Source organism: Biomphalaria glabrata, chromosome 7, assembly GCF_947242115.1.
Source record: "Biomphalaria glabrata chromosome 7, xgBioGlab47.1, whole genome shotgun sequence".
Classification (NCBI taxonomy): domain Eukaryota; kingdom Metazoa; phylum Mollusca; class Gastropoda; family Planorbidae; genus Biomphalaria; species Biomphalaria glabrata.
In genome coordinates this window covers 29,102,599-29,127,703 of record NC_074717.1, presented here as the reverse complement: position 1 = coordinate 29,127,703, position 25,105 = coordinate 29,102,599, and the positions used below count along the sequence as shown (strand labels likewise).

At 34.6% G+C, this 25,105-nt stretch overlaps 1 protein-coding gene across 4 annotated transcripts in view; it reads right to left on the bottom strand.

The window, feature by feature from the left end:
- The window catches only part of LOC106069752 (protein fantom-like), a 41,487-nt gene that overhangs the window by 14,976 nt on the left and 1,406 nt on the right, over positions 1 to 25,105 (bottom strand). For 3 of the 4 annotated variants that reach the window (XM_056035790.1, XM_056035789.1, XM_056035792.1), the window contains exons 2-25: positions 19,762 to 19,868; positions 19,187 to 19,313; positions 18,872 to 18,927; positions 18,638 to 18,735; positions 16,513 to 16,590; positions 15,731 to 15,861; positions 14,870 to 14,932; positions 14,582 to 14,725; positions 12,912 to 13,017; positions 9,116 to 9,262; positions 7,733 to 7,806; positions 6,951 to 7,090; positions 6,468 to 6,574; positions 5,451 to 5,568; positions 4,788 to 4,906; positions 4,292 to 4,393; positions 3,928 to 3,999; positions 3,369 to 3,449; positions 3,095 to 3,210; positions 2,675 to 2,744; positions 2,117 to 2,246; positions 889 to 983; positions 621 to 780; positions 244 to 398 (exon numbers count right to left, since the gene is read on the bottom strand). In XM_056035790.1, the coding sequence (XP_055891765.1) occupies positions 244 to 398; positions 621 to 780; positions 889 to 983; positions 2,117 to 2,246; positions 2,675 to 2,744; positions 3,095 to 3,210; positions 3,369 to 3,449; positions 3,928 to 3,999; positions 4,292 to 4,393; positions 4,788 to 4,906; positions 5,451 to 5,568; positions 6,468 to 6,574; positions 6,951 to 7,090; positions 7,733 to 7,806; positions 9,116 to 9,262; positions 12,912 to 13,017; positions 14,582 to 14,725; positions 14,870 to 14,932; positions 15,731 to 15,861; positions 16,513 to 16,590; positions 18,638 to 18,735; positions 18,872 to 18,927; positions 19,187 to 19,313; positions 19,762 to 19,828 (2,556 nt within the window). In that variant the 5' untranslated portion in view covers positions 19,829 to 19,868. Of the gene's footprint in view, positions 1 to 243; positions 399 to 620; positions 781 to 888; positions 984 to 2,116; positions 2,247 to 2,674; positions 2,745 to 3,094; positions 3,211 to 3,368; positions 3,450 to 3,927; positions 4,000 to 4,291; positions 4,394 to 4,787; positions 4,907 to 5,450; positions 5,569 to 6,467; positions 6,575 to 6,950; positions 7,091 to 7,732; positions 7,807 to 9,115; positions 9,263 to 12,911; positions 13,018 to 14,581; positions 14,726 to 14,869; positions 14,933 to 15,730; positions 15,862 to 16,512; positions 16,591 to 18,637; positions 18,736 to 18,871; positions 18,928 to 19,186; positions 19,314 to 19,761; positions 19,869 to 20,508; positions 20,751 to 25,105 lie in introns of all 4 variants that reach the window. The other variant, XM_056035791.1, reaches the window with a different exon arrangement.

Sequence of the window (25,105 nt, the reverse complement as noted above, 5' to 3'; positions counted from 1 at the left end):
TATTCCAGAAATTAAAAAATATGCAAGTATTAGATAAAACAACTACAATTTACATGCAATACTGAGTCTTTTGACTACAATTCAGCCAATGACTTGAAATTTATAAATCAATTAGTTTTTATTAGACCTCTAAAAAGGAGCAGACAAATATTATTTATTAAAAACTGTAGTATGTAATGTACTAGTAATTTTAAACTAAGTCACAGGAAATAAATAAAAAAAATTTACTCTTGTAATACTCACAGTAGTACGTAGATACTGGTCCAGTTCAGCAGACACAGGGACACTGTAAATTTTGTGATCATTGAACTCTGGATTGTTGGTGTTCCGGAGGATGATGGTGTCATGGTCAGGGAAGTCTAGCAATTTGTAGGCACAATACGGAGATGGCTGAACATCTGGATAAAGAGAGAGAGATTTAAAATAACACAGCACTACAAAATGTATTTAATACCAAATTTACTTCCATTTTTAGTGACAATTTAAATTATTTAAACTACATATAAACATTATTATTCAAGACCATTGCCTATTTCAAAATGCTGGATTCAGTGCAATGAGTTTGATCTAACAAGTTTGACTATATGTCATGAAAACTTTAAGTCGAAGAGTTAGCTTACTTGGTCTGCGAGACTGAAGTCTGGAACATCTGATGATCTTGACATGTAGCTCATTGATATTATCTGGAGGTCGCATTGCAGCTGTTTCATCCAATGCCTCCAGGGCTTGCTTTGTCAGTCTCTCGTTGGTCATGATGTATCCAAGTGCTTTTGTTCTTTCCTATCAATGAGTACAAAATTAAATTTTAAGCAATGCATTAACTACAACATACTATTACATCAAAACCTCTGTAGCTGCAGTTATTGTCTTTGCGATCTAATTACAAACCTTGTACAGCCTTAATGCCTGTTCCATAGGAACTCTCATCCGAACCCAGTAATCAATAGTACCATACCCAATTCCAGTTTCTCCATCAGTGATTCCTGCAGAGTTGAAAATAAGGAACACATAAGAGCTGAAGAACAAAAAGTTGAAGAAAAGAAAACCATGAAGCTGGCAGATCAAATAGCTGCCAACTTGTCATGTGTTCTGCACTATAAACAGTCTTCAGAATGGTTCTGAATGTGAACCCTACTTAGTTTTCTTCCTCTGCTAAAAGAATGAGCCAAGAAGAATTTTGTAATAAAATGTACACAATTATCAAGAGTTCAATACAATTCTGGCATACAATAATAAATGAGAAAGAAATGTTGCTAAGAAATCTGACAGAGAAATCTGCATAGAACCCTTTGTTCATGTGCCTTGTAAGGCTTGAGAAAACAATGTGAAAAGTTAATTAGAAAACTGATGACGTATTGTTAACAGAGTTTGTCAATACTGTGTGTTGCAGGATGACTCAGACCATAGCTTATTTAGGTGTTTTAGTAATTTTAGAGTCAATGCTTTTGAGCAATTTTTAAAGAATCATTAGAAAGAATAGTATACTTTTTTTTCTTCTCAGTTGTCTTGTTTGAATGAAATTTAAAATATAGACTATGTTGTTTTTTTTATTTAAGAATGGGTTTCATTGGTTAAGAAAGTCAGACATTTGTTTTGAAGCAACTGTTTGTCAACTATTGAACAAACTATGATGAATACTTAATAAGATACCCATTGTATTTTCAAACAGAACAGAACAGAACAGATGTATTTTTCTGATAATGTGTACTCAAATACAGCTTGTGTTTGTTTATTATCTCAAGAGAATCCTGCGCTATTTATGATTGTCATGTAAGTAGTTAATAACTGTTTGAGCTTACTGTGGTAGAAGTATATTTATTTGTTTGACATGTTTCAGATGTTCCTTCAGAATTTATTACACCCCTAGCCCAAACCTCCAGGAGGATTGCGGGGGATGGTGGTGAGCAAGGTTTGAACTGGAAACTATCAAGACAACTGTCCAGAGCACATGCTATATGATTAGGGATACAGCCTGTATATGGACAAAACAGTAAAATAGTTGCTTATTTTACTGACTACTGCATTATGTTATAAAGATTTACCAAATAATGGTTTAAAAAATCTTGAGGAAACTTTTATTTAGGAAAATGTAGCTGTTTTAAATTGTAAAATGTACCTGTTAGACTTGCTGTGCCATGAATTCTGCCATGCAGTTTGTCAAAAATGTCACTAAATACCAACTGGCAAGCAGCAATGGTTTTATAATCCTGGCCAAAGGATTGGTGTAGCTCCACTGTGCAGGAATCCTGGCAACATAGTAGTTAGCTCATTAAAATCAATATCACAATATTTATATTTTAGCAACCAAATATATATTTTAAATCTCTTAAATCATTTGAGCTTAAGGTTACTTGTATTTAAATAACCCAGAAGCTCTCAGAAGCTCCCCAAAATATTTGAAAAATTTTTTTTTTTATTTTTATTTAGAAGGCAATAAGCAAACAGGAATTGGAGACAATTTGATTCACTTATATGTAAATTAAAAGTAACATTTGTCAACTTTATTAATAAAATTAACTTCATGGATTCAGAGAGTTAAAAGATTAAATTAAAAAAAAATAATTTTGAAAATAAAATTATTTCAAACTGAAAATAAACAAAATGTGATAGATTAAAAAATTGATATGGATGGACCTATGGATGGACCTATGGATGGACCTATGGATGGACCTACCTTTTGTAAGTAATGTAGAAAGAAATCATCCACTCTGACGATGTATTGGGAAGTGAAGTCAAAGACAGGTCTGTAGAGTTGTAGTGCACAATATAAACAGATAAGTAGACACACACACACAAATGTAATCAATTCCTACAAAAATACATCTATTTTCAACTTTTAATTAATGTGCATCAATGGAAATTTGAATGCATGATAGGAGTACTCTAATGAAGTTCTGGTAATGTGGACAACCATTAATACAATTAGCTACATATGTATATATATACCCATATGTGTATAATGGTGAAAAGAAAGAGGATAGGCTATACAGTCTTTGCTTATGATAGGCTGCTTATTACTTGGGTTAAAAAAAAGTAATTTAAAGAAACAACATTAATCTACAAATTACTACAGAAACAAAAGCAGTCAGCTAACCTTGCTCCTCTAACAACTGGAGTAGACTGAATTTCAAACTCAAAGAATTCCCAAGTACAGAAGAGATTTGGTTCCTCATCTCCAATTTTCTCAAGAGCATCTTTTGACAGATTGATCTTCAAGAAAATAGGCTCAATAAAGACAACAGTCATGAACATTATCCATTATTTGAATGTAAATATTCTAAATATAATAATTATACATGCTAGACTTATATTCTTTGTATCTTTTTTTAAAAAATTAAAAAGAACTTTCGTGTATGTAAATGCATCACCTTGTCAATATGAATTTCAAAAAGATTCTGCCCTCTTTCTAAACTGACAGTCTCATCAAAATCTGTGATAGTTGACTCAGCCTGGATACAAAACAAAATGATTGTTATATAAGTAAAATATGATATAAAAACTAACCAATTTTATGGAGCTGCAGTGAAGAGACAAACAGCAGAGAATAGAGACAAACAGTAGAGAATAGAGACAAACAGTGGAGAATAGAGACAAACAACAGAGAATAGAGACAAACAACTGAGAATAGAGACAAACAGCAGAGAATAGAGACAAACAACTGAGAATAGACAAACAGCAGAGAATAGAGACAAACAGCAGAGAATAGAGACAAACAACTGAGAAAAGAGACAAACAACTGAGAATAGAGACAAACAACTGAGAATTGAGACAAACAGCAGAGAATAGAGACAAACAACAGAGAATAGAGACAAACAGCAGAGGAGAGAGACAAATTAAAGAATATCTAGCTTCATGTTGTCTTAGGATGATTATAGAACATGACTCTTATTGGTGCTAATTAGGATAAAAAAATGAACCAATCCTCACATCATCATCTGGTGGAGGTATACGATACTGTCTTGTACCATAGGCAACATCACGCAGTTGACTTTCCAATTTCTGTGACAACATATGATACAGAAAAGCCCTTCAAGCACAATGCTAACAACAACTTAACTATAAAGCTACAAATAAAACATGACATACATGAATGCACAAACAAATTTTAGGAAAATTATTGTTATAGATACTACTCAAAATATAAATTATATAAAATAATCAAGAAAAAAAAGGAAGAATGCCCATAACCTTTCTATATAAAGCCAATATAAAATTGGTTTAAAAATTTTTGATACAGTGATTTCTATCATGATAATATATGCAGGCATTATGTTTTTTTTAAGAAAGTGACCTTGATACGAGCAGCTCGTATGTCCAACAACCTGGCATATTCATCTAGTTTCATCTCATACTCTTTCTTAACCTCATCCAATTTGTTGGTCGACAGGGTCACCTGAAAGCAAGTTTGAAAAATAAATCTAAGTTTAAGAGTAAGATCAGACTGACAATGGATTCATGTAAGACATAATTATCTTCTTTGAGAGAACATCTATAATTTATAAGATAAGTGCCATTTTAGAAGTCACAGAACTGTAAACAATGTAATGCATGCAAATGCTGATTTTCATTGTATGTACCATTATTTCTATAACTCTAAGACAATGGAAGCAGATGCCAACCAGATGGGCAAGACATGGGACAGTTGGAGAGACTAGCCCAGAACCGATATGCCTGGAGAAGATGGTTGGTGGCCTATGCCCCAGAAGGTACCACAGGCAGAGATGAGATGAGATGAAGAAAATAACAGAATAAAAACAAACTTCAACTGTAAATCTGATCAAACTGACCTCAGTCTGGTAGTCTTTGTTGATCTTGTGCTGGACTATCAGCATGTTACGAGTTTTTTCCAACTCATGAACAGTTTCAGCAAACTCAGCCTGTAGTTCAAGAAGTGCTTTCTTGTGATCTTTAGAAACAAAGAAAGAAAATGAAAAGTGCTTTTTTTAAATCAGTTTATGCCAGTAATATTTTTAAAATTTACTTCTGGTCTTTACTTTGTTTAAGAAATGTTCTAATACAGGGGTTCTCAACCTGTGGGTTGCGACCCCCTTGGGGGTCAATTGACTATTTGTCAAGGGTCGCCTAAGACCTCCGAAAATATGGATTGGTATTGTCTACTCTTCTATTGCTGTATGTGTGTGTGTGTGTGTGTGGGGGGGTCGAGGCAGAGTGGGGATTTTAAAAAGGGGTCGCTGAGCTTAAAAGGTTGAGAACCTCTGTTCTAATATATATATATATATATATATATATATATATATATATATAGTCTATAATAATTCATTTACAAAAAAAAAATTTAAAACATTTATTAATATTTTTACACCCTCACTAGGACTAAAAGATGAAAGTTAACTTTTCAGGGGCAAACAGTAAATACAAATGTTCAGAGCATCTAAAATCCAAGAAACTAAAGATAAAGATGACATGTATATCCTCCAGCCAACCCTGACCTTTGTGGAACTCATCCTCCACTTCCTGCAAGAAATCTGGTGGTCTCTGATCTCTCTGTTTTTTCTGCTTGATCAAGACTAAAGCTTCTTCTATCTCTGTGAAATCAACTTGACTTTCCTGTGAAGGGGATGACACATTTCAAATTATCTTTATGGACTTATTGAAACATCTATGCTTAACTCATACAGTATAAAATATGATGAAGGAATACTTCGAGTACTGCTACTCAACTAAAGATCAAGAGTTCAAAGCTGGCCTAAATTGGAATTTTACTCATAATTTTAGGCTGTTTCTGAGTCCTATATCTATATATGTAAAATGTTTTACATGTTCCCTGAGAGTTGAAGATAATTTACTTCCTAATCCAAACCTCCAGCAGGACTACAGGGTATGGCAGTGGGCAGAGTATGAGCCTGGGACTACAGAGAAGTCCAGCACGCATACCGAACGACCAGGCAGTCGTATCTTTTGGGGCTAGCCCTTTGCTTGTTAAGTTGGTCACTTAAAGCCATCATTAACTCTCGACCATGGAAATTACTTTTTCTCCTTCTTCTACTAGCCAGTCTTTTGCTGTTGAGATGTAAGTGCTTTTGAAGTCTATGCCAAGGCTGTTTTTTCAGCTGTTTCCCATCTGCTTTTTTGAGGGTTGGTTATGCTGGGTTGTTGGGGTCATAGGGTCTGTCTAAGGTGAAATGAAATGGGGCATTTAAAGTGGGAATGATTAACTGTTTTATAGGGGTAAGTGCAATCGTCTACAGAGGGGTGGGTGTGCAGGATTTATTCTGTTATGGTGAAAATTTAAAGGTGTGTGCCCTGCTCTTAGTTGGAAGATTGTAGATTGCTCTAGCATGACTTAGGAATCATGTCAGTACTAGTCCTGCCTTAAAGATTTTTGAGGGCATCAGGTAAATTTTTGTTACACTTCAGAAAAGTTTTTTTTTGTCAAAGAGAGATTTAGAAACATGTTTAGAATTGAAAGTCTGAACAAATATGTTACTGTACAATCTAAGACAAACCTTTGTGAAAAACTTCATCTTTTCATTTAAATCATCCATCTGTTCTTTCAAGGTGTAATAGTTCACTGATAGCTCTCTGTGTTCAGCTTGCAGTTTTTCATGAGCATCTAGCAATAATGGAAGGTAATGACTTTTATATTTAGGTTTAAAACATCTATTCTTTATTTACAACACTTGATAACTATAATATTCTCAAACACTGGTCACACAGAAAATATAATTAAATTTACTCTGAAGTAGAGCTAAAAGAAAATCTTCACAGCCAAGATAATAACAACTTTGTGGACTGACTCTTTTAATGAGATGTTCCCTGTGTACAACCTGATGGTGCTGGAATTGAGTTTGGAAATTTAAAGATTGCTATTTGCTTAGTAGACCACCACAAAACATCACTTTTCAATAACAATGGATTTCATAAGCAGGTGAAATTAACAGCATTTTCCTCTGAGACCAAGGAGAAAAAAATGTTTAGTCTCTGCTTACCTCTCTCCATGGCATATTTGTCAATGATACCTCCCTTCTCCCCAAGATCAGACTTGAGTGTAGCCTCTAACTGAGCAATCTGAACTTTCAAGGTATTTTCTCTTTGCCTCCACTCTCTCTCTCTCTCCAAGTCAAAGGCACTGAAATACACACACACACACATATCAATCAATGTTACTGAAATACACACACACACACATATCAATAAATGTTACACTGAAATACACACACACACATCAATAAATGTTACACTGAAATACACACACACACACATATCAATCAATGTTACTGAAATACACACACACACATATCAATCAATGTTACTGAAATACACACACACACATATCAATAAATGTTACACTGAAATACACACACACATCAATAAATGTTACACTGAAATACACACACACACACATCAATAAATGTTACACTGAAATACACACACACACATATCAATAAATGTTACACTGAAATACACACACACACACACACATATCAATAAATGTTACACTGAAATACACACATACACACACATCAATAAATGTTACACTGAAATACACACACACACATATCAATAAATGTTACACTGAAATACACACACACACATCAATAAATGTTACACTGAAATACACACACACACACACATCAATAAATGTTACACTGAAATACACACACCCACATATCAATAAATGTTACACTGAAATATAAAGCACACACACATATACACATCAATAAATGTAAACTAGGATGAGTAAAAGACTATCAGTCTTGAGGAGTATTACCTGCTGACCAGCTTCTCATTAGCTTCTTTCAACACATTGCATTCTTTTTGTAAGTCTGACACTTGTTCTTGGAGCTGAAAACATAAAAAAACAATAGCAGTAATTTATTTTACTTTCTTCACTTACGAAAAAAAACAAAAACTTAGGATGATCAGGTGGTCAATAAAGACTTTTTAGCGGCCCCCGAAAGGGAAAAGACGCTATTAGTTTTGTGTGAAATGTCTGTTCGTCTAACCATCTGTCCGTCCGTCCCGTTTAGATCTCGTAAACTAGAAAAGATATTGAAAATCCGACATCACAATATTTTAGACCATTCAAAGTTCTGATGCAATGGCTACTTTTTTTTTCCTGAAAGCGAAAAATCTAATTTTTAAAATCAGTTATGCAAGCAGTTTTTTAAAGAGAAAAAGCTCATAGTATGATTATAAGTTAGACCTAACTTAAAATGAATAGTAATCTTAGAAACTTTATTTTCTTGAACATTTTTTTATTGCGGAATTAAAAAAAAAATTTTTTTTGAGGATTCGAATAAGAGATTGAGCCTTTTGAAAACAATTAAATTATTTATAAGACTTCAGTTAGGCCTGGAGAGGCGCGGTAGCTGAGTGGTAAGGCACTTGTCTTCAGAACCGAGGGTCCCGGGTTCGAATCCTGGTAAAGACAAGGGTATTCAACTTCGGAATCCTTGGGCGCCTCTGAGTCTACCCAGCTCTAATGGGTACCTGACATTAGTTGGGGAAAAGTAAAGGCGGTTGGTCGTTGTGCTGGCTACATGACACCCTCGTTAACCGTAGACCACAAAACAGATGAACTTTACATCATCTGTCCTATAGACCACAAGTCTGAAAGGGGAACTAGTTAGGCCAGGTTCACATCTAACTTTACATTCACTTTCACCTATCCTTTGATCTGCTGCACCGTTGGGGCACTACACAAGATCTGTTAACCTTCTTTCTCCATTCTTATCTCTCATTTGTCTTTGATATAATTTCATTTTGATGATCTTTCTGAAAATATTGAAGCCAGCCTGGAAGGACCACTTCGGGGGCCGATTTTAAGTTTGTGTTTCCACACAAACTGTCTTTGTAACCTTGTTAAGTTACGTATTGTGCTGTGATGACTATCCTATATTAAGAAACCCCCAAAATGTATATTTATAATTTTTAAAGTAAGGGTTAGTCCCATTAAGTAAACATTGGAAAATTATAATGTTTGGTTTAAAAGACTGGAGTTGGAGTTATATCTATTGAATAGTAAAGATTGAGTAGGTCACAATAGAATAAGACTATTAGCTTAATTTTTTTAAAACTAACAATGCTTATTAATTTTGTACATGATTGTTATGTTAATGCAGTATATCACAGAGCTGAGAGATAATTTTACCTCTAGGACTTTCTTCTCATTATTATTGGAGAGCTTCAGCTGGTTTTGCAAAGTCAGATTCCTGTTTTCTTCCTCCTGAAGCTGGAGATTCAAATGTTCCATTTCTCTCAGGATCTGCTCATGGGCCTGTTTAACGGTTCGGCTACTCTGTTGGATAGAGTTCAACATTGGCATTGGGCAGTGTTCTTAGATCAATGTTTAAGCCAGTTAAAAGTATGATGCTTTGGAAAAATATAAATTTTAAGACCTAAAAAAAATATTAAAATATGATGAAACTAGATTTTAAGAAATATTCATTTATATTTTTTTATTAATCAGCTTAAATAACAAGTTATTGTGAAGATAAATCCTACAAGTTATTGTGAAGATAAATCCTACAAGTTATTGTGAAGATAAATCCTACAAGTTATTGTGAAGATAAAGAAACTCTAAGAAAAGGGAATAAATCTGTCCAAAGGAATAGAATATTCCTTTTTTTTAAAAAAAAAAAGCTTTGAAAATAAAAAGGATCATTAAATTTGTTTATATATAGCAGTGAATAATGCAAAATTGATTCCAAGAAGCCAAATTTTGATAATGAAGATCTCAACCAGCAATAAAATTAGATAAATAGCTATTAATCATATTTATTAGTACTAAATATTTTTTTCAATGCAACTATAATTGTTTCATTTCAACTTTGAAGACAGAAAATAAAGAATCAAATTCAATACACATTTTTAACTCTATCTGCCACACACTAACTATAATTACACACAAATTAAATATAGAAACTGAAAAATGTCCTCTAACAAAACTTTTGACAAAAATAAAAATTGCTATTGACAGTACATACTAGGGGTGCACTGGATAGTCCCTCCGGCTTCTGCCGAATATCCGGCATTTTTTACTATCCGGTGCTATTCGGCTCCGGTCGGATATCACTACCGGATAGTAAAAAGTACATAATTTAATATGCATAAAGTGGACCTAGTTCCATTACTGTCTGTTATAGAATGTATTAATGTTTATATGAAAACAAAATAATGTGCTTAAAAATAGCGCCATTATGAATATACACCAAACATCGTTTATTATAAAGACAAGGCGTGTTAATAACTTAATATAAATAGAGATGAAACTTTACATCATAAATGCGCTTTACATACAGAGCAGCAATGGCTGGCACTTTAATTCAATTTGTCTTGACCTTTGAGTGAGAAAGTTAGTTAACATGTTAAAATGCTACATTCCTTGACTACATCATGCTGACCAGATGTCTGTCTAGCTGTGCGGGTATATCTCCAGAGGTAGAGATGAACAACTCCCACCCCCTTTTATTTGTTTAGTCCATCACATTGAGTTTTTTATGGGTGGGTAACCACATGTTAAATACGATGGACGTAGGTTTAATGTCAGCGTATTGACACTCTCTAGTGGTCACACCTTTCGAGGGAACTGAGTTTGTTTACTTAGTAGTTAATCTTTATTAGGGGGGGGGGGGCTGGACTACAAGAGCCACACCTCTAATGTAACCAGGTATATTTCTAGATGAACAACTCCCTTCCCCTTTTATTTGTTTAGCCCATCACATTGAGTTCATTGATTGACAGGTGACCCCAAGTCAGATACGATGGATGTAAGCACTCTCTAGAGGTCACACAAGGGAACTAGGTTTGTTATTGGGGGGGGGGGCTAGACTTTACATTATAAATTCGTATTACATACGTAGCAGCGATGTCTGGCACATTTTAAAAGCTTGTCTTGACCTTTGAGTGGTCTTGTAAACACGTAATATTCCTTAAGTACGTCACGCTGATAATCTGTCTAGATGTGCGGGTATATCTCCAGAGGTAGAGATGAGCAACCCCCATCTCCTTTTGTTTGTTTAGTCCATAACATTGAGTTCACGGATAGGCAGCTGACCACATTAAGCCAGATGTCAACGTGTTGACACTTTCTAGAGGTCACATCTTATGAGGGAACTGAGTTTGTTTACTTGGAGTAGAATTTTTATTAGGGGCGGGACTACAAGCCAAATCTCTATAAGGTTAATCTGGTATGAGTTTGTTTATTGAGATAGGTTGTCAATCAAGGGTCTGGACCACAAACCAAATTGTTAAGACATATTGACACTGTCTAGAGGTCACTAGATGATGACACTAAGTTTGTTTACTTGAAGAGAAATGTAAATTAGAGCGCTGAACTACAGGACACACCCCTACAAGTATTTTGTTACACAAGCCACGGGTATAAAAGTGGCTTGCAAGGGCATTTAGTAAATTAAATAATAATAATAATGGCTGATAAAAAGTCATCACTTATATGGCGTTACTTTAATGTCAAAACAATGGACAACTCTAAAGCAGTTTGCAATGCTTGTAAAATAATACTGTCACATGGTAAACCAGCAAACCTAAAGACTTCTCAACCACCACTATGATTAGTCATCTACGCTCGAAACACCCAGACTTATTCAACGAAATGACTGCATTGAAATCAGCATCAAGTAATATCACTGCCTGTGCCAGTAATCTACGAGCTCCAGTGATTCGTCAAGCCTCACACACAAGCAGCAACCAGGGATTAAAGAGGTCTTAGACAAAGCTAAATTGTGGGATATTAATAGTGATAATGCTAAACGCATTCACTTGGCCATAGCAAAGATGATTGCAACTGACATGGAACCTTACCAAGTAGTTGAGAAGTCTGGATTTATTGGACTTTATAAAGTACTGGAGAAAAGATACACTGTGCCTAGTCGCAAATATTTTACAGAGCGTGTTATTCCAGATATATACGACAATATTTCCTCAAAGCTTTGTGAAATGCTATCTGATGCTAAAAGCATCGCTTTCTCAATGGACACTTGGACAGCTGATAATACCACCGAATCATATTTTGGTTTAACTGCCCATTGGTTGAATGAGTCATTTGACCGAAGCAGCTATGTTTTGCATTGTACAAAATTTAATGGCCAGCATACGGCTGCAAATTTGCTGTACTTAAGATATTTACTAAGCCATTATCTGTATTAGATACAAACCAGAAGCGGTTTGTGGCCTTTAAAACACGAGCCTAATGACAAGTTGATGGTGTCAAATACATGAACACAAACATCTACCCACTATAGGCTACAACTTAGATTGTACTTAAGAAAGATTTACGCTATAAAACCAAGAGTGAACTTTACCTTTGAAAGATTTACATTGGTTACATATATGTTTATATATTCTGCATGAGTTATCCCACATTCTACTTTACAATACATACGCACACACCATCTCATGTTACAAAGATTAGTTTATGATAAGCATATCTGTAAAAAAAAATGCTGTTCATTTTAATTTATCAATCAGTGATAGAGTTTAAAGTAAGAAAGTAAATAACAAAATAATATGAATATAGGTATGTTATATAGAAGATTTGCAAAAACTTCAGTAAAACGAGCTGTTTGAGTCATGTAGGTATCCGGCTCCGGCCGAATATCTAATTGTACTATCCGGTTATATCCGGCTCCGGCCGGATATCAAAAAGTACTATCCGGTGCACCCCTAGTACAAACACATTTAATTCAGAACAATTTATATGTTGTAGCATACAAATATTGACAGTCCTTACTCATAGCCCCAGGGCAGGATTTATTTATAAGCAACATAAGCTTTAGCTTAGGGTCCTAGAGAAATATTTCACACAGACATATAATATCTGAACTTATAAATGGCCTAAAAAGGGCCCCAAATAGCTTACGGCCTTTTCATGTCTAAACATGGCACTGTCATAGCAATATGTAATTAATAATCATATTGACCCTAACCTGTTCCAGCTGCTCATATTTACTCTGTAGCACTGTCAACACTGTTGATTTCTCTTTTATTTCTCTCTGTAACTTGATCATGTCAATATTCTCCTGTAAGTTGTGCCTAAAAATAGTATTTACATGTGCATTATTGGTTATCAATGTCTCTGAATGCTTTTTGATTAGACTCATTTTGTATTATTTGACATCAAATCCCTAAAAGAAGAAAACTTAAAGCAGATCTCAATGCAAAAAATAAAATATGGCATTGAAATAAAGTTTCTTGAACATTGTTGTAAAAAAAAAAGATAATATTTTATTGCATTAAAAAACAAAACAAATTAACTATAGGCCTAAACAAGCAAAAATATTTTTTTTTAATTTGATCTAGTGAGAAAAATCACAAAATCACTGCCACATATCTCAATACTGCATAAATTATAAATTCTATATAAAACAAATTAATTAATAACCACTATTTGATTAACTAATTTTTTTTTTATTCATTCATGTATTGTCATCAACTATGAATAATGATGTAAAATTTGAACTTCAACCAAGAATGGTATATGGGAGAAAAAAAATGTGTATAAACAAATTAAGAGAAATAGCTCCACATATACAGCCATATCTCTCAATAAGTATCATTTTCCCTTTTTTGATACAAAACAAAATAACTAATTACCAATAATTAATTAATTTATTGGTTGTTTTTTTTATTGATTCCTGTTTTGTTAGGTACAACAAATAATTGTGTAAAGTTTTGACTTGATCCAAGAAAAGTTTTGGGAGCAATAACCTGTATACAGAGAAATAGGAAAAACAAACAAAAAAAGTAAAGAATTCTGATCCAACTTACTTATGAACTAGCCCAAAAACACTATCTACCCAACAACAAAGAAAAAATTTCCAGATTTTTTAACATAACTCCTGGACTTAACTACAAACATTTAACCAATAAAAGACATTTATTAAATAGTAGAATAACAAAAGAATAAAATCCAGTGGAGCTCAAAGTAGGCATGCTTGAGACATTGAAAGCTATCCAAAAACAGCTATGATGGATTGGCCTTCAAAATCAGCATCAATGCTGGTCTTGGTGCCTTCTTGGTCTTCCCCAAGAGAGTTGACAACACTAATTGCGATAATCCATCAGATGATGTCAAAATTAAATATCAACATCACATTATAGTGGATCCCTGGACACATTGGCATAATGGAAAATGAAAAGTCTGATAAACTATCAAAGGCAGGATCATCTATGGAACAACCAGATAGACCTGTTAACTACCACACCCTAAGGTCAATGTTAGTCAAAAATCACAAAAAGGAGTGGCTCAACCAATGGGCATCAGGAAACACAAGTATAGCTATGTACAAAAAAAATGACCTTGCCAAACAATCTTGCAATTAAGAACAGGACACACACCTCTGTTAAAATACAATATTATCACCCACCCTTATGAAACCGTAAACCATATCCTCTTTGAATGCCCCTTCCTAACCCACCTTAGGCAGACCCTATGACCACTACAGCCTAACATAACCAACACCCTGTATGACAGTGTTGAACAACTGAAGAGAACAGCACACTAATTTTCTTTGCACAGTCTGCTAAAGAGCTCACAGCTCAGCAGCAAAGCACTGGCTAGAAGAAGAAGAAACTAAAAAAATGATGTTAAGCTTACTTTTGATCAGTCGTAATTTTCTGTTTAATTTTCAACAAGTCCTCATCAAATTCAGCTTTTTGTAGTTTGTTTTGTTCTTTTAAATTCTCTATTTCCATTTCATAAACTTGAACCTGTTCTCGCATCTGAGCCAGTTGGTCTTCTCTATAACAACATAACAAAATATCTGGTGCCTAGTTTTATGTGTAACAAATGTATATGACTCTTTCAACTTAAATTGCACTTTAAACATTAAAATAAAAAGCATAATGCTTTATTTAACAACTGAAAATAGTGAACCAAACTTACAATCTATTTTTATCAGCTCTTGTAGCTTCTAAAATACTGTGACCATACTGTGGTGATGGAGAGCTATAAGATGCAAGATAAAATTTATTTTCAAATTATATAGACATTTAAAATTATGAGTGGCTTGATCAAAATCAATCTACATGATTATTTGATTTCGAACTAAATCTATTCAATTTTATAAGTCTGCAATTTTTACCAGAATATAATATTTCTATATAGTTAAAATTTTATATCGATATAAATATATTTAAATCCATAATGTCTAAGTCCATTATTTAGGTATGGCTAAACTTCCCAGAAATAAAAGTTAACTTTGATGGTTTTAGCAAATATTTCATATACAATAGGACCTATGCAGTGTATAATTAAGAGATTAATATTTGGAAACCCATATAATGCAAGAAATATTTTTGACATATAACCTGGTTCAATATTAGATAATTTAATATAATGAAAAGACCACTAGTGATTTAGGACATGTTTAAATATTAGATAAAGTAAATCAAAGTCCTACTGTTAATGTAGAACTTGTTTAAACATGATATATTTAATACAGTGTTTCCCAAACTTTATCCTTAACAGAAAACTTCACACATTCTGAGTATTTAGCAGAACATTTTGCCTATTATTTTTAGAGAGAGAGTTAATTCACCTGGTGGCTTACTAGTGAACTAATCCAGTTGTTTGTGGAACAGAAGTTGAGGCCTCAGCGAACACTAGGGATCCATGGAACACAGTTTGGGAAACACTGATTTAATATAATGAAAGAGCTACTAGTGATATAGAACATTTAAATATTAGATAATGTACTATAATAAAAGGAATACTAGTGATTTAGAACTAGACTATGTGACAAACCTTCTCAGTAATTGTTGTTCAGAAGAGGTCATTGTGACATGTGTAGGATGAGGTCCCATGACTCTCAAATTTTTGTGAGTGATTCTTGGGTCTATCTGTACTGTGGAACTATGTTTACTGGGAATGCGATTCTAAAATAAATGAAGTGAAAGATATGATATTTAATTGTTATCTTATTAATAGACAAAAAAAGCTAAGTATTTCTAATGATACAATTATACTTACACAAAACCAAAATAATTTAGAATGGTGACAAAAATAAAATGAATAGTAATGTTGTTCAAAGATAACAGCTCTAAATAGAGACCTAAACAGTATTTATAACATTTAGTTATTTTCAAAGAAGAAGAAAAACATTTGCAGCTTCTTCAAGCATAGGAAATTTGAAACTTGTGGTAAAATGAATTATTAAACAGCATAAAACAAGTAACTTTCCATTACCATTGGAGTTTAATATTTTCATAATATTTACATATTCCTATACTGTACTGTCACTGACAGAGAGAGAGAGAGAGCAATCCTCACAGCATATGGCCCTCCATGAGGAACAGGGTGGCAGACAAGATGGATTAGAGGAGCCTTTCTTTCATCCTCCCCATATGTAATGCTTGTTCAATAGAATGTGCTGTGGGCTCCCACTGGAGGAAGAAGTGTTCTTTCCAAGCTAGCCTATCTGTCTTCCCTAACAAATATTATGTGGGTGCAACTATGAAGCCTGGGATATACCCCAAGCATCCACTATCAGAAGTGATTCTAAATATGAAAATAATGAACAAACTTACTGTATCAATCACAGCACGGACATGTGTGTAGGTTCCTCTCTTAGGACCAACAGAAGCCATCTGTTTAGTTAGTGTTAACTGTACAATGAAAAATAAATACTGAGTTAATGGCTAATTTAGTCCTGTGTAACCCAATAAAGAGAAGTAGAGATTTAGTCCTGTGTAATCCCATAAAGAGAAGTAGAGATTTAGTCCTGTGTAGTCTTATAAAGAGAAGTAGAGATTTAGTCCTATATAGTCACATAAAAAGAAGTAGAGATTTAGTCTTGTGTAGTCCCATAAAGAGAAGTAGAGATTTAGTCTTGTGTAGTCCCATAAAGAGAAGTAGAGATTTAGTCTTGTGTAGTCCCATAAAGAGAAGTAGAGATTTAGTCTTGTGTAGTCCCATAAAGAGAAGTACAGATTTAGTCCTGTGTAGTCCCATAAAGAGAAGTAGAGCATTAATCATTTGAGTTTGTTTGACCAAATTACCCCTCACAAAAATTGTCCTAGAAATTGTTGGTGCCTTATCTTTGGAAGAAGTCAGACTATCAATTAGTTATTAATAATTGTTTTATTTGGTAATATGAACAGAATATTTAATATCACTGCAGCTTTTTTTCACAAACAAAAAACATTTTTGCACTACACAGAGAAAGAATAGAATTCAAAATTATTACTTTAGATGTGAAGCTAAGGCAATATGTCTTATTAACCTAAGTTTGATCATATGCATTAAACACTAAATCCAGTGAATAAATTTTCCAGAACACAGTGCATAGACCACTTCATTCAATAGCTGACATTCCTTTTTTAGAACTGCAAAATTGAAATATATTTGACTCTTCAATAGCATATCCCCCTAAACACACACACATTTTCCAAAATTTCTAGAATAAATTGGCCTTTAGTAATTTTCTAGTGAAGTTAACTCTTTCAGTGCAAGTAACTTTGCTAGCGCTGGTCAGTGCGGTGATACTCTCAGTGAGTAACTAGGTATATACAATTTATTTCACTATCTTTTTATGTTAAACTTTTATATTTCTCTTTTTTTAATTTTCCAGATATGAGTGTTATTGTTCTTGGTTATGGTAGTAAATAGTATGAAGGACAAACACATTTTTTAAAAATAAAACAACAACATTGTATTAGTGCACCTTGGTTCCTATTTTTAGTTAAAATCCCGGGACCCGAAAAATGTAAAAAATAAAATTTTTTAGTGCTTTTTTTTTTATATGAAATTTGAAGTGAAAAAATGTGTTTAGTTTTGTGATTTATGGATTTATGGATATGGATTAAATGTTTAATTAAAAGGTTAAATCTTTAAGTATATCGATTTTTTAATGAATTTTTAATATATTTCCCTTTTAGGTACTAAGTTCAAAATTAATCTATCAAAATAATTAGCACTGAAAGAGTTAAAGAACTGTAGTCTGTACTATAACTTACTTGTATCAATTTAAGTTGAGGACAGAAGATAATATATGAATTGATGACAGAGCTGCAAGACCTAATACTAAGTATGAATGGAAGCAACACAGAGTAACTTCAAAAGATAATCTCAATGTAAGGCCCATTGGCTGTCATGGCTGTCTTGTCAGAGTGAAGAAATTAAAGGGAAGGGGGAAAAAAAAATTGTAACTATGTAAACAAAAATTCTTAGAAGACTTGTTGAGCAATATTTATGACCAAAATCAGATAGTGATGAGCATAGGTGACTATTTAATCTAGAATGACTAGACTAATGGTGAAATGACTATGAAAAGAGTTAGTAAAAGGTTTTAAAGAAAAATGTCAAGGAAAGTTAAGAACAAAATTATAATTGGAACTTAAGAAAAATTATTTATAATATTCTATTTTTCACCCATGAACAGTGACATAAGAATGGAATAGTCATTTATTAAGTGCAAGCTAAAGCTAACTATAGAGCTACAGCCTGAAGATATCTGAAGACATATTAAAGTATTGACTAAACTAAACAATATCTCACTAAAATTCTCCTTAGAAAAAATGGCTGCTACTAGCTGAGAATATATCAGATAGAAAGAAAAAAATTACAAATTAGTTTAAGCTTATTTTATTTCTTTTACTTTGCTTAATAAAATAAGTAGTACTTTAAAAAACAAAGTTACAGACAAAATGTCACCTTTTCTTTAAGTTGGCTGTTTTGTTTTTCTAGAGCTTGTATACGGGCGGTCATTTCTTCAAACTTTTCTTCTACTTCAACACTCCTGACACCTTTTCCTAAACAGCAATAGGAAAAACGTTGATCTAGAGAAATGTATATGTAAATAAAGGGGACTGGAACTCTACTTAACATTTTGTTTCATAATTTAACATCTTTCTCTAGTTCTCTGTTTGTACAACATCAAAAGTTTACCTTCTTTTTCTAATTTCTTTTTATCATTGACAAGACGGAGAAGTTTGGTAGCCATTCTAAAGGAAATAATGAATAATCAATACAAGTGGAAGAACTACTAGATTCTGGTTGAATTTCTTCAGAATTAAGGGAAGATTAAATTACCAATCAATTAATATATGACATCAAAATGTGGCATAATTTATAAAGATAAAGAATACTTTAAAAATAAGACAGAGCCATTGCTTAAAAATGAATTTTCTCAAACTAAACTAAATTGTTTCAAAATTAAAAATTATTTATTTTCATAATCTCAGAAAGGATAACTTTATTTACCTTTTGATTTTATCTTCTTGCTTGCGAGCATGTTTCTTAAGAATGATATATTCTTCATACATTCGCAGAAACTTGTCTTCAAGCTCATCACGGGAATATTTACTAACCTGAGACTTTTTCAGGATGGCTAATCAAATAAAAACATGTTGCAATCAAAACAAAAATTCTCAAAACATTTCATAGATTATTGAAAAAAAAAACAATCATATTATGTTTGAACATAAAAACTTGTATTAATGTAAACACTCTAAAAATGATTCAGCTTCAACTTTTCATGTACTGTCAGTCATAATAGGGGATTTAAAGCATTTCTAAAAGTGTTTTTATTCAGATTTATAAAAGATATTTTTACTTCACTATCAAATTAAACGTAAGACATTGTTTTAGGATAAGGATCATATTGCAGTAACTATTTCTTTTAAACTTAATAAAAATTCATACAGCACTAGAGATATTTTTAAAAAGTGTTTAGAAAGCCATTGAAAAAAATCACAAGTAACTTTACAAGCAATCATAAATAGTAAACAAATCAAAGTAAGCAGACATTTTTCTCCTAAGAATATAAACAAAGTTACCTTCATTAGGTAAATTGCGGTTAGCATTGTTGCTAATATCTTTGGTAGGAATTAAATCATCCGCCATTTTTATAGTACAGTTTTATTTTCACACTTCAGTTCAGTCCCTGATTTTAAAAAAATGAGACAGTAATAAATGTTTTTTTTAATCCAAGCACATCTAGGAAAATGAAAAACTAGTTAGTATGGTAAAAAATTAAATAAAGGAATCTCAGTTTATATCTTGATTTTATAGGAAAGAAATGTATTTAATTACAAAGAGGGCTCAATTATCTTATGATTCATAGTGTATAAGGCGCACACTGGCTTGTGCACTGTTAGTGACTGAACTTAAAAGCAATGTTTAGAGTTTTAAAACAGAGTTCCAACCAAAAAATGGAGCTAAGAACACACAATGTTGAAGGTGGAATGTTTGTGATGTTAATATATCACCTATAAATAAACATTTATCATCCATTCAGACTTCCCCTTGTTGTATGACCTCCCTTTTGTCCAAGAAGTATGCTCCCTTATGTTATTTCAATATGATCATATCAAGTGATCCAAGGAGTATAGTATTGACTATATGGAGCCTAATTGGTTGGAATTTTAAGTAACCCACTAGTGCTTTTATAAGTAAATTTACAAAGCATCCTTGATGCATAAAGATATTTCCAAAATACTCTTGAGATAAATGTGACAAAAATATTTGGAAAAAAAATCAAACAAACAAACAAACTGTAGCATGCAGACTAAATGGTAACTCACAACTTTTTAAAGAAGACAATTAAAAACAATGCCACTAGGAGAATGTTTCTTGATTTTCTTCTATGTCATAATGGACACATTACTCCCAAATGTTGTATCATTTTTTTTGATGACTTTTGAATGATGAAAACATTCCTCAACAAGATATGTTACTTAACAAGATATGTTACTTAACAAGATGATGATCTTATGATGAACACACACATGTATGTGCACTCCAACACAAAATACTTTAAAATTATCTATGAAACACAATTTCCAAAAGAAAAAAATATAATTAAATGTTTATAAATTTCTTTTCTTTTTTATTACATAAAAAAAACTTTTTCCAGAACCCAGTGTGGAAACTACAGCTCACCCTAGACCCCTTGATGGTTAAGGGGAGCACTAAAGGGGTTTTTTTTCAGTAGGGGGGAGGGAGGGTAAAGGTACACCTTTTAGACCTTGCTAGAATTTATAAAAAAGAAGTTTGATATACTAAAAATAAAGAGGCCACCAGCTGTGTATCAAGGAAGTTGCAAAGGAAAAGATCATCTCTTGAGACGTAAAATGCCACAGAGAGAAAGAGATATATGGGAAACGATATTAAATATTTAATTTAGTCTAGATAACTCTATTTCAATTATTTTTAATACACACTATAAGTAGAAGCCTAGATCTATTTAGTTTAATCTACAATAAATGTTAAAATGCCACTGATTGATCAAGAGATCTCATCAACTGTAGTAGGGATTCATATAAAATTTTCATACACAGGTTGTTTTTACCTCCTATCATCATTGGCCTCCTTCAGTCGTAGAATGACTATGGTTCATCTCAGAGCACACTTCCTCATGTGGCTGTGGAGCCCTATTTTGGAGAGACACTCCCGTCCACAGATAGCGCAGGTTAAGGTGGCTTTTACTGGCCGTTTTTCGGATTGTACATTTTTCTTCCTGAGCTGAGACTCATGTACTTTCACTGTCCATAGCTTTCTTGGTCACTGTCTCTCTCCATCTGTTGCGGTCTAGAGCTATGTCTTCCCAATTGTCAGTATTGATGTTCACTGATTTGAGGTCACGTTTTATTACATCTATGTAACGGAGGTGGGGGAGACCAGTTTTTCTCGTGCCAGTCGCGAGTTGACCATAGAGGATGACTTTTGGGATGCGCTTGTCCTCCATCCGGTGAAAATGTCCAAGCCAGCGCAAGCGGCATTGTCTGAGAGCTGGGAATACCTGATCGCGCAAGAATCTCAGTATTGCACACTTTTTCTTTCCATGTGACATTCAAGATCCTACGGAGACATCTCAAATGGAATGAGTTCAGTTTTCTCTCTTCCTTTGCATAGGTGGTCCAAGTACTCATAATGCATGCCTAGTAGACTTCCATTTTGGTCACCGAAGTTAGCTTATGGTTTTCCCAAACTCTTGGCCTCAGTCTAGCGAAGGTTGAGGCAGCCTTCCCTATGCGTTTTTTTATCTCCTCTTCTAGAGACAGGTCATCTGTAATTGTGGATCCCAGATAGCAGAATTCGTTTACGGCGTCCAGCTTGTTATTGACAATGAGGATGGTGGGTGGTGCTGTAGCAGGTGGTCCCATAACATTTGTTTTCTTCGTGTTAATAGTCAAGCCATATTCTTTACAGGCCTGAGAGAAGCGGGACATTAGTGACTGAAGTTCCTCTTGCGTGTGTGCCACTACCGCTGCATCATCCGCGAATAGCATATCTCTTAGGAGGGTGGCTCTGATTTTAGTTTTGGCCCTCAGTCTGGCAATATTTAGGAGTTTGCCATCAAATCTGGAATGGAGATAGATGCCTTTGGTGGATTTGTCAAACGTGTTGTGGATTAGCAGTGAAAATAGTATTCCAGGGGCCAGGACACATCCTTGTTTAACTCCGCTGTTTATATTGAAACTTTCAGAGCTGGCACCATTGAATTGCACTGTACCCATCATATTTTGGTGGAAAGATATGATTACATTTAGTAGCTTGGGTGAAAAGCCTATTATCTGTAAAATTTTAAAGAGGCCATCTCTGCTAACTAGACCGAAGGCCTTTGTCAGGTCAATAAACGCAATGTATAAAGGCATCCTTTGTTCTCTGCACTTTTCCTGGAGTTGGGGGATGGAGAAAATCATGTCAATCGTGGATCTCCCTGAGCGAAAGCCGCATTGTGATTCAGGATAGACCCGATCAGCGAGTTTTTGTAGCCTGGGAAGTATCACTCCAGCAAAGACTTTGCCTACAATACTTAAGAGGTAAATTCCCCTGTAATTGTTGCAGTCGCTTCTGTCACCTTTGTTCTTATATAGTGTAATGATTTTAGCATCCTGCAGGTCTTGTGGCACAGCACCTTCTTGCCAACATTTGCAAAGCAGTTCGTGTAGAGGTTGGATTAGAGTAGTTTTGCATTGTTTTAGAAGATCTGGGGGGATACCATCGCATCCGGGGGCTTTGCGGGCAGCAATGTTGCCTATGGCTTTGTTGAGCTCTGAAAGGGTGGGTGTTTCATCTAGCTCGTTCATTGTAGGTAATTGTATGATGGCCTTAAGGGCTGAGTCAGAGACTCAGCTTGTTGTGGCATAGAGCTCAGAGTAATGTTCAACCCACCTGTGCATTTGTTGGCACTTGTCTGTGATAATTTCCCCAGTGGTTGATTTAAGAGGTGCTGACTTGTTTTGGGAGGGTCCGAGAGCCTTTTTGATTCCTTCGTACATCCCTTTTATGTTGCCCACTTGGGCTTTTGAGCTGAATATTCTCACTGAGCTCTACCCAGTATTCATTGGCACAGATCCTTGCTGTCCTCTGTGCATTGGCTCTAGCTTCTTTCAGACTTAACAGGTTGTGTTGGGTAGGTTTTGCCTTGTAAGTAGCGAGTGCATCTCTCTTCGCTCTGATGACAGGTGCTAAAATAGCTGCTTTAGAGTCGAACCAATCATTTTGTTTTGTAATTTTTCTTCCAAAGATTTCCAGGGAAGTCTTTTGTATGGTGGACTTGAGGTGTTCCCATTTTTCTGTTGCTGTATTTCCAGAGATATTTTTATACTCGCGTTCAAAAGATTCCGCAAACTGTATCTGGAGATCAGGGTGACACATCTTGCTTACATCCGATAGGGGTCTTCCAATCTGCTTGGTATGGTGGATTTTTTGGGGGAGAAGATTGATCTTACAACATACCAAGGAGTGATCTGTGTCGCAGTCTGCACTGTGATAGGACCTGGTAAGCTTGACAAATTTTAAGCACTTTTGTCTTACCAAGATTAGGTCTAGTTGGTGCCAGTATTTGGAGCGAGGATGCCGCCAAGATACCCTGTGCTGTGGTTTAGTCTTGAAATAGGTATTAGTGACACAGAGGGAGTGTAGTGAGCAAACCTCGAGGAGCCTTTGTCCATTTTCATTTACTTTTCCGACCCCAAAATGCCCAATACAGCTGTCGCATGCAGAGTTGTCAGATCCAACACGTGCATTGAGGTCTCTGAGGATGATAACCTGTTCCGTAGTTGGGATCTCGCTAAGAACAGATGAAAGGTTGTCATAAAACATATCTTTGGCCTCTGGTGTGGAACTCAGAGTAGAAGCGTAGGCACATATCAAAGTCACATGTCCAATAGATGTGTTAAGGCGTAGTGATAGGAGTCTTTTTGAACCGTTGCACTTCAGCTCTACTGTGTTCAGCAGTGTGTTCTTAACTGCGAAACTAACGCCATGTTCCCTTACTTCACTTTCGGCTTTGCCTTGCTAGAAGAAGGAGTAGTCTTTTTCTTTGATTGAACCAGAGTCAGCTAAACGAGTTTCCTGTAGGGCGGCAATGTCTACTTTGAGCCTGGACAGTTCATCGTTTATTATTGCAGATTTTCTGACATCTTCTATGTCTGGCAAGTTTTCATTAAGTCCAGTTTGTAGAGTATGCACATTCCATAGGCCAGTTTAAGAGTGGAGCTCCTCTTTTTTTTCTTCATGTCGACTAGTACATTGGCTTTGTGCCTGCTTTTCAGATTTTGTCCTATTCTCGTGTACCCAAACGAGGAAGACAGGCATGACGAGACAGCACCTTATTGGCTGGGGGCTGCCCAGCTTGAGGCGGGCGGTAGCTGTCCATTGGAATCCTAGGATTCCTCCCACCGACGAAAGTGGCCCCTGGTGCCCTGCTCTACGTCAATTGAGCATTTGAGCTTATAACCGGTGACTGCCACTTCCCGTGTATTTTCATACACAGGTTGTTTTTACCTCCTATATGTGCTCATTAAGAAACGGTTTTGACAGATTTGTAATCTGACCACCACAAAAAAAAAAAAAAAAAAAACGCAAGCTTTCTATCAAACTATTGTATTTTATTTACAGTATTTCCCCAAAAGGCAGCATTCTATATATATATAAAGTATAAATAGAAAAGTCAGATTGTATGTAGGACTAACCTTTTAGTTGTAGGCCGGTGGAGTGGAAGCAGATAAATAAAAGTGATACTAGAATTCACAGACCCAAAGGATGTGTGTGTGTATGTGTTAGGGGCGCAGTATGGCTGACTGCTCATGCAGTTTGCGCGCTTATTCAAACCCTGACCGCTCCCATCTCTTGTATTGAGGTCATTGTTAACATGCATGACTAGATGCATGA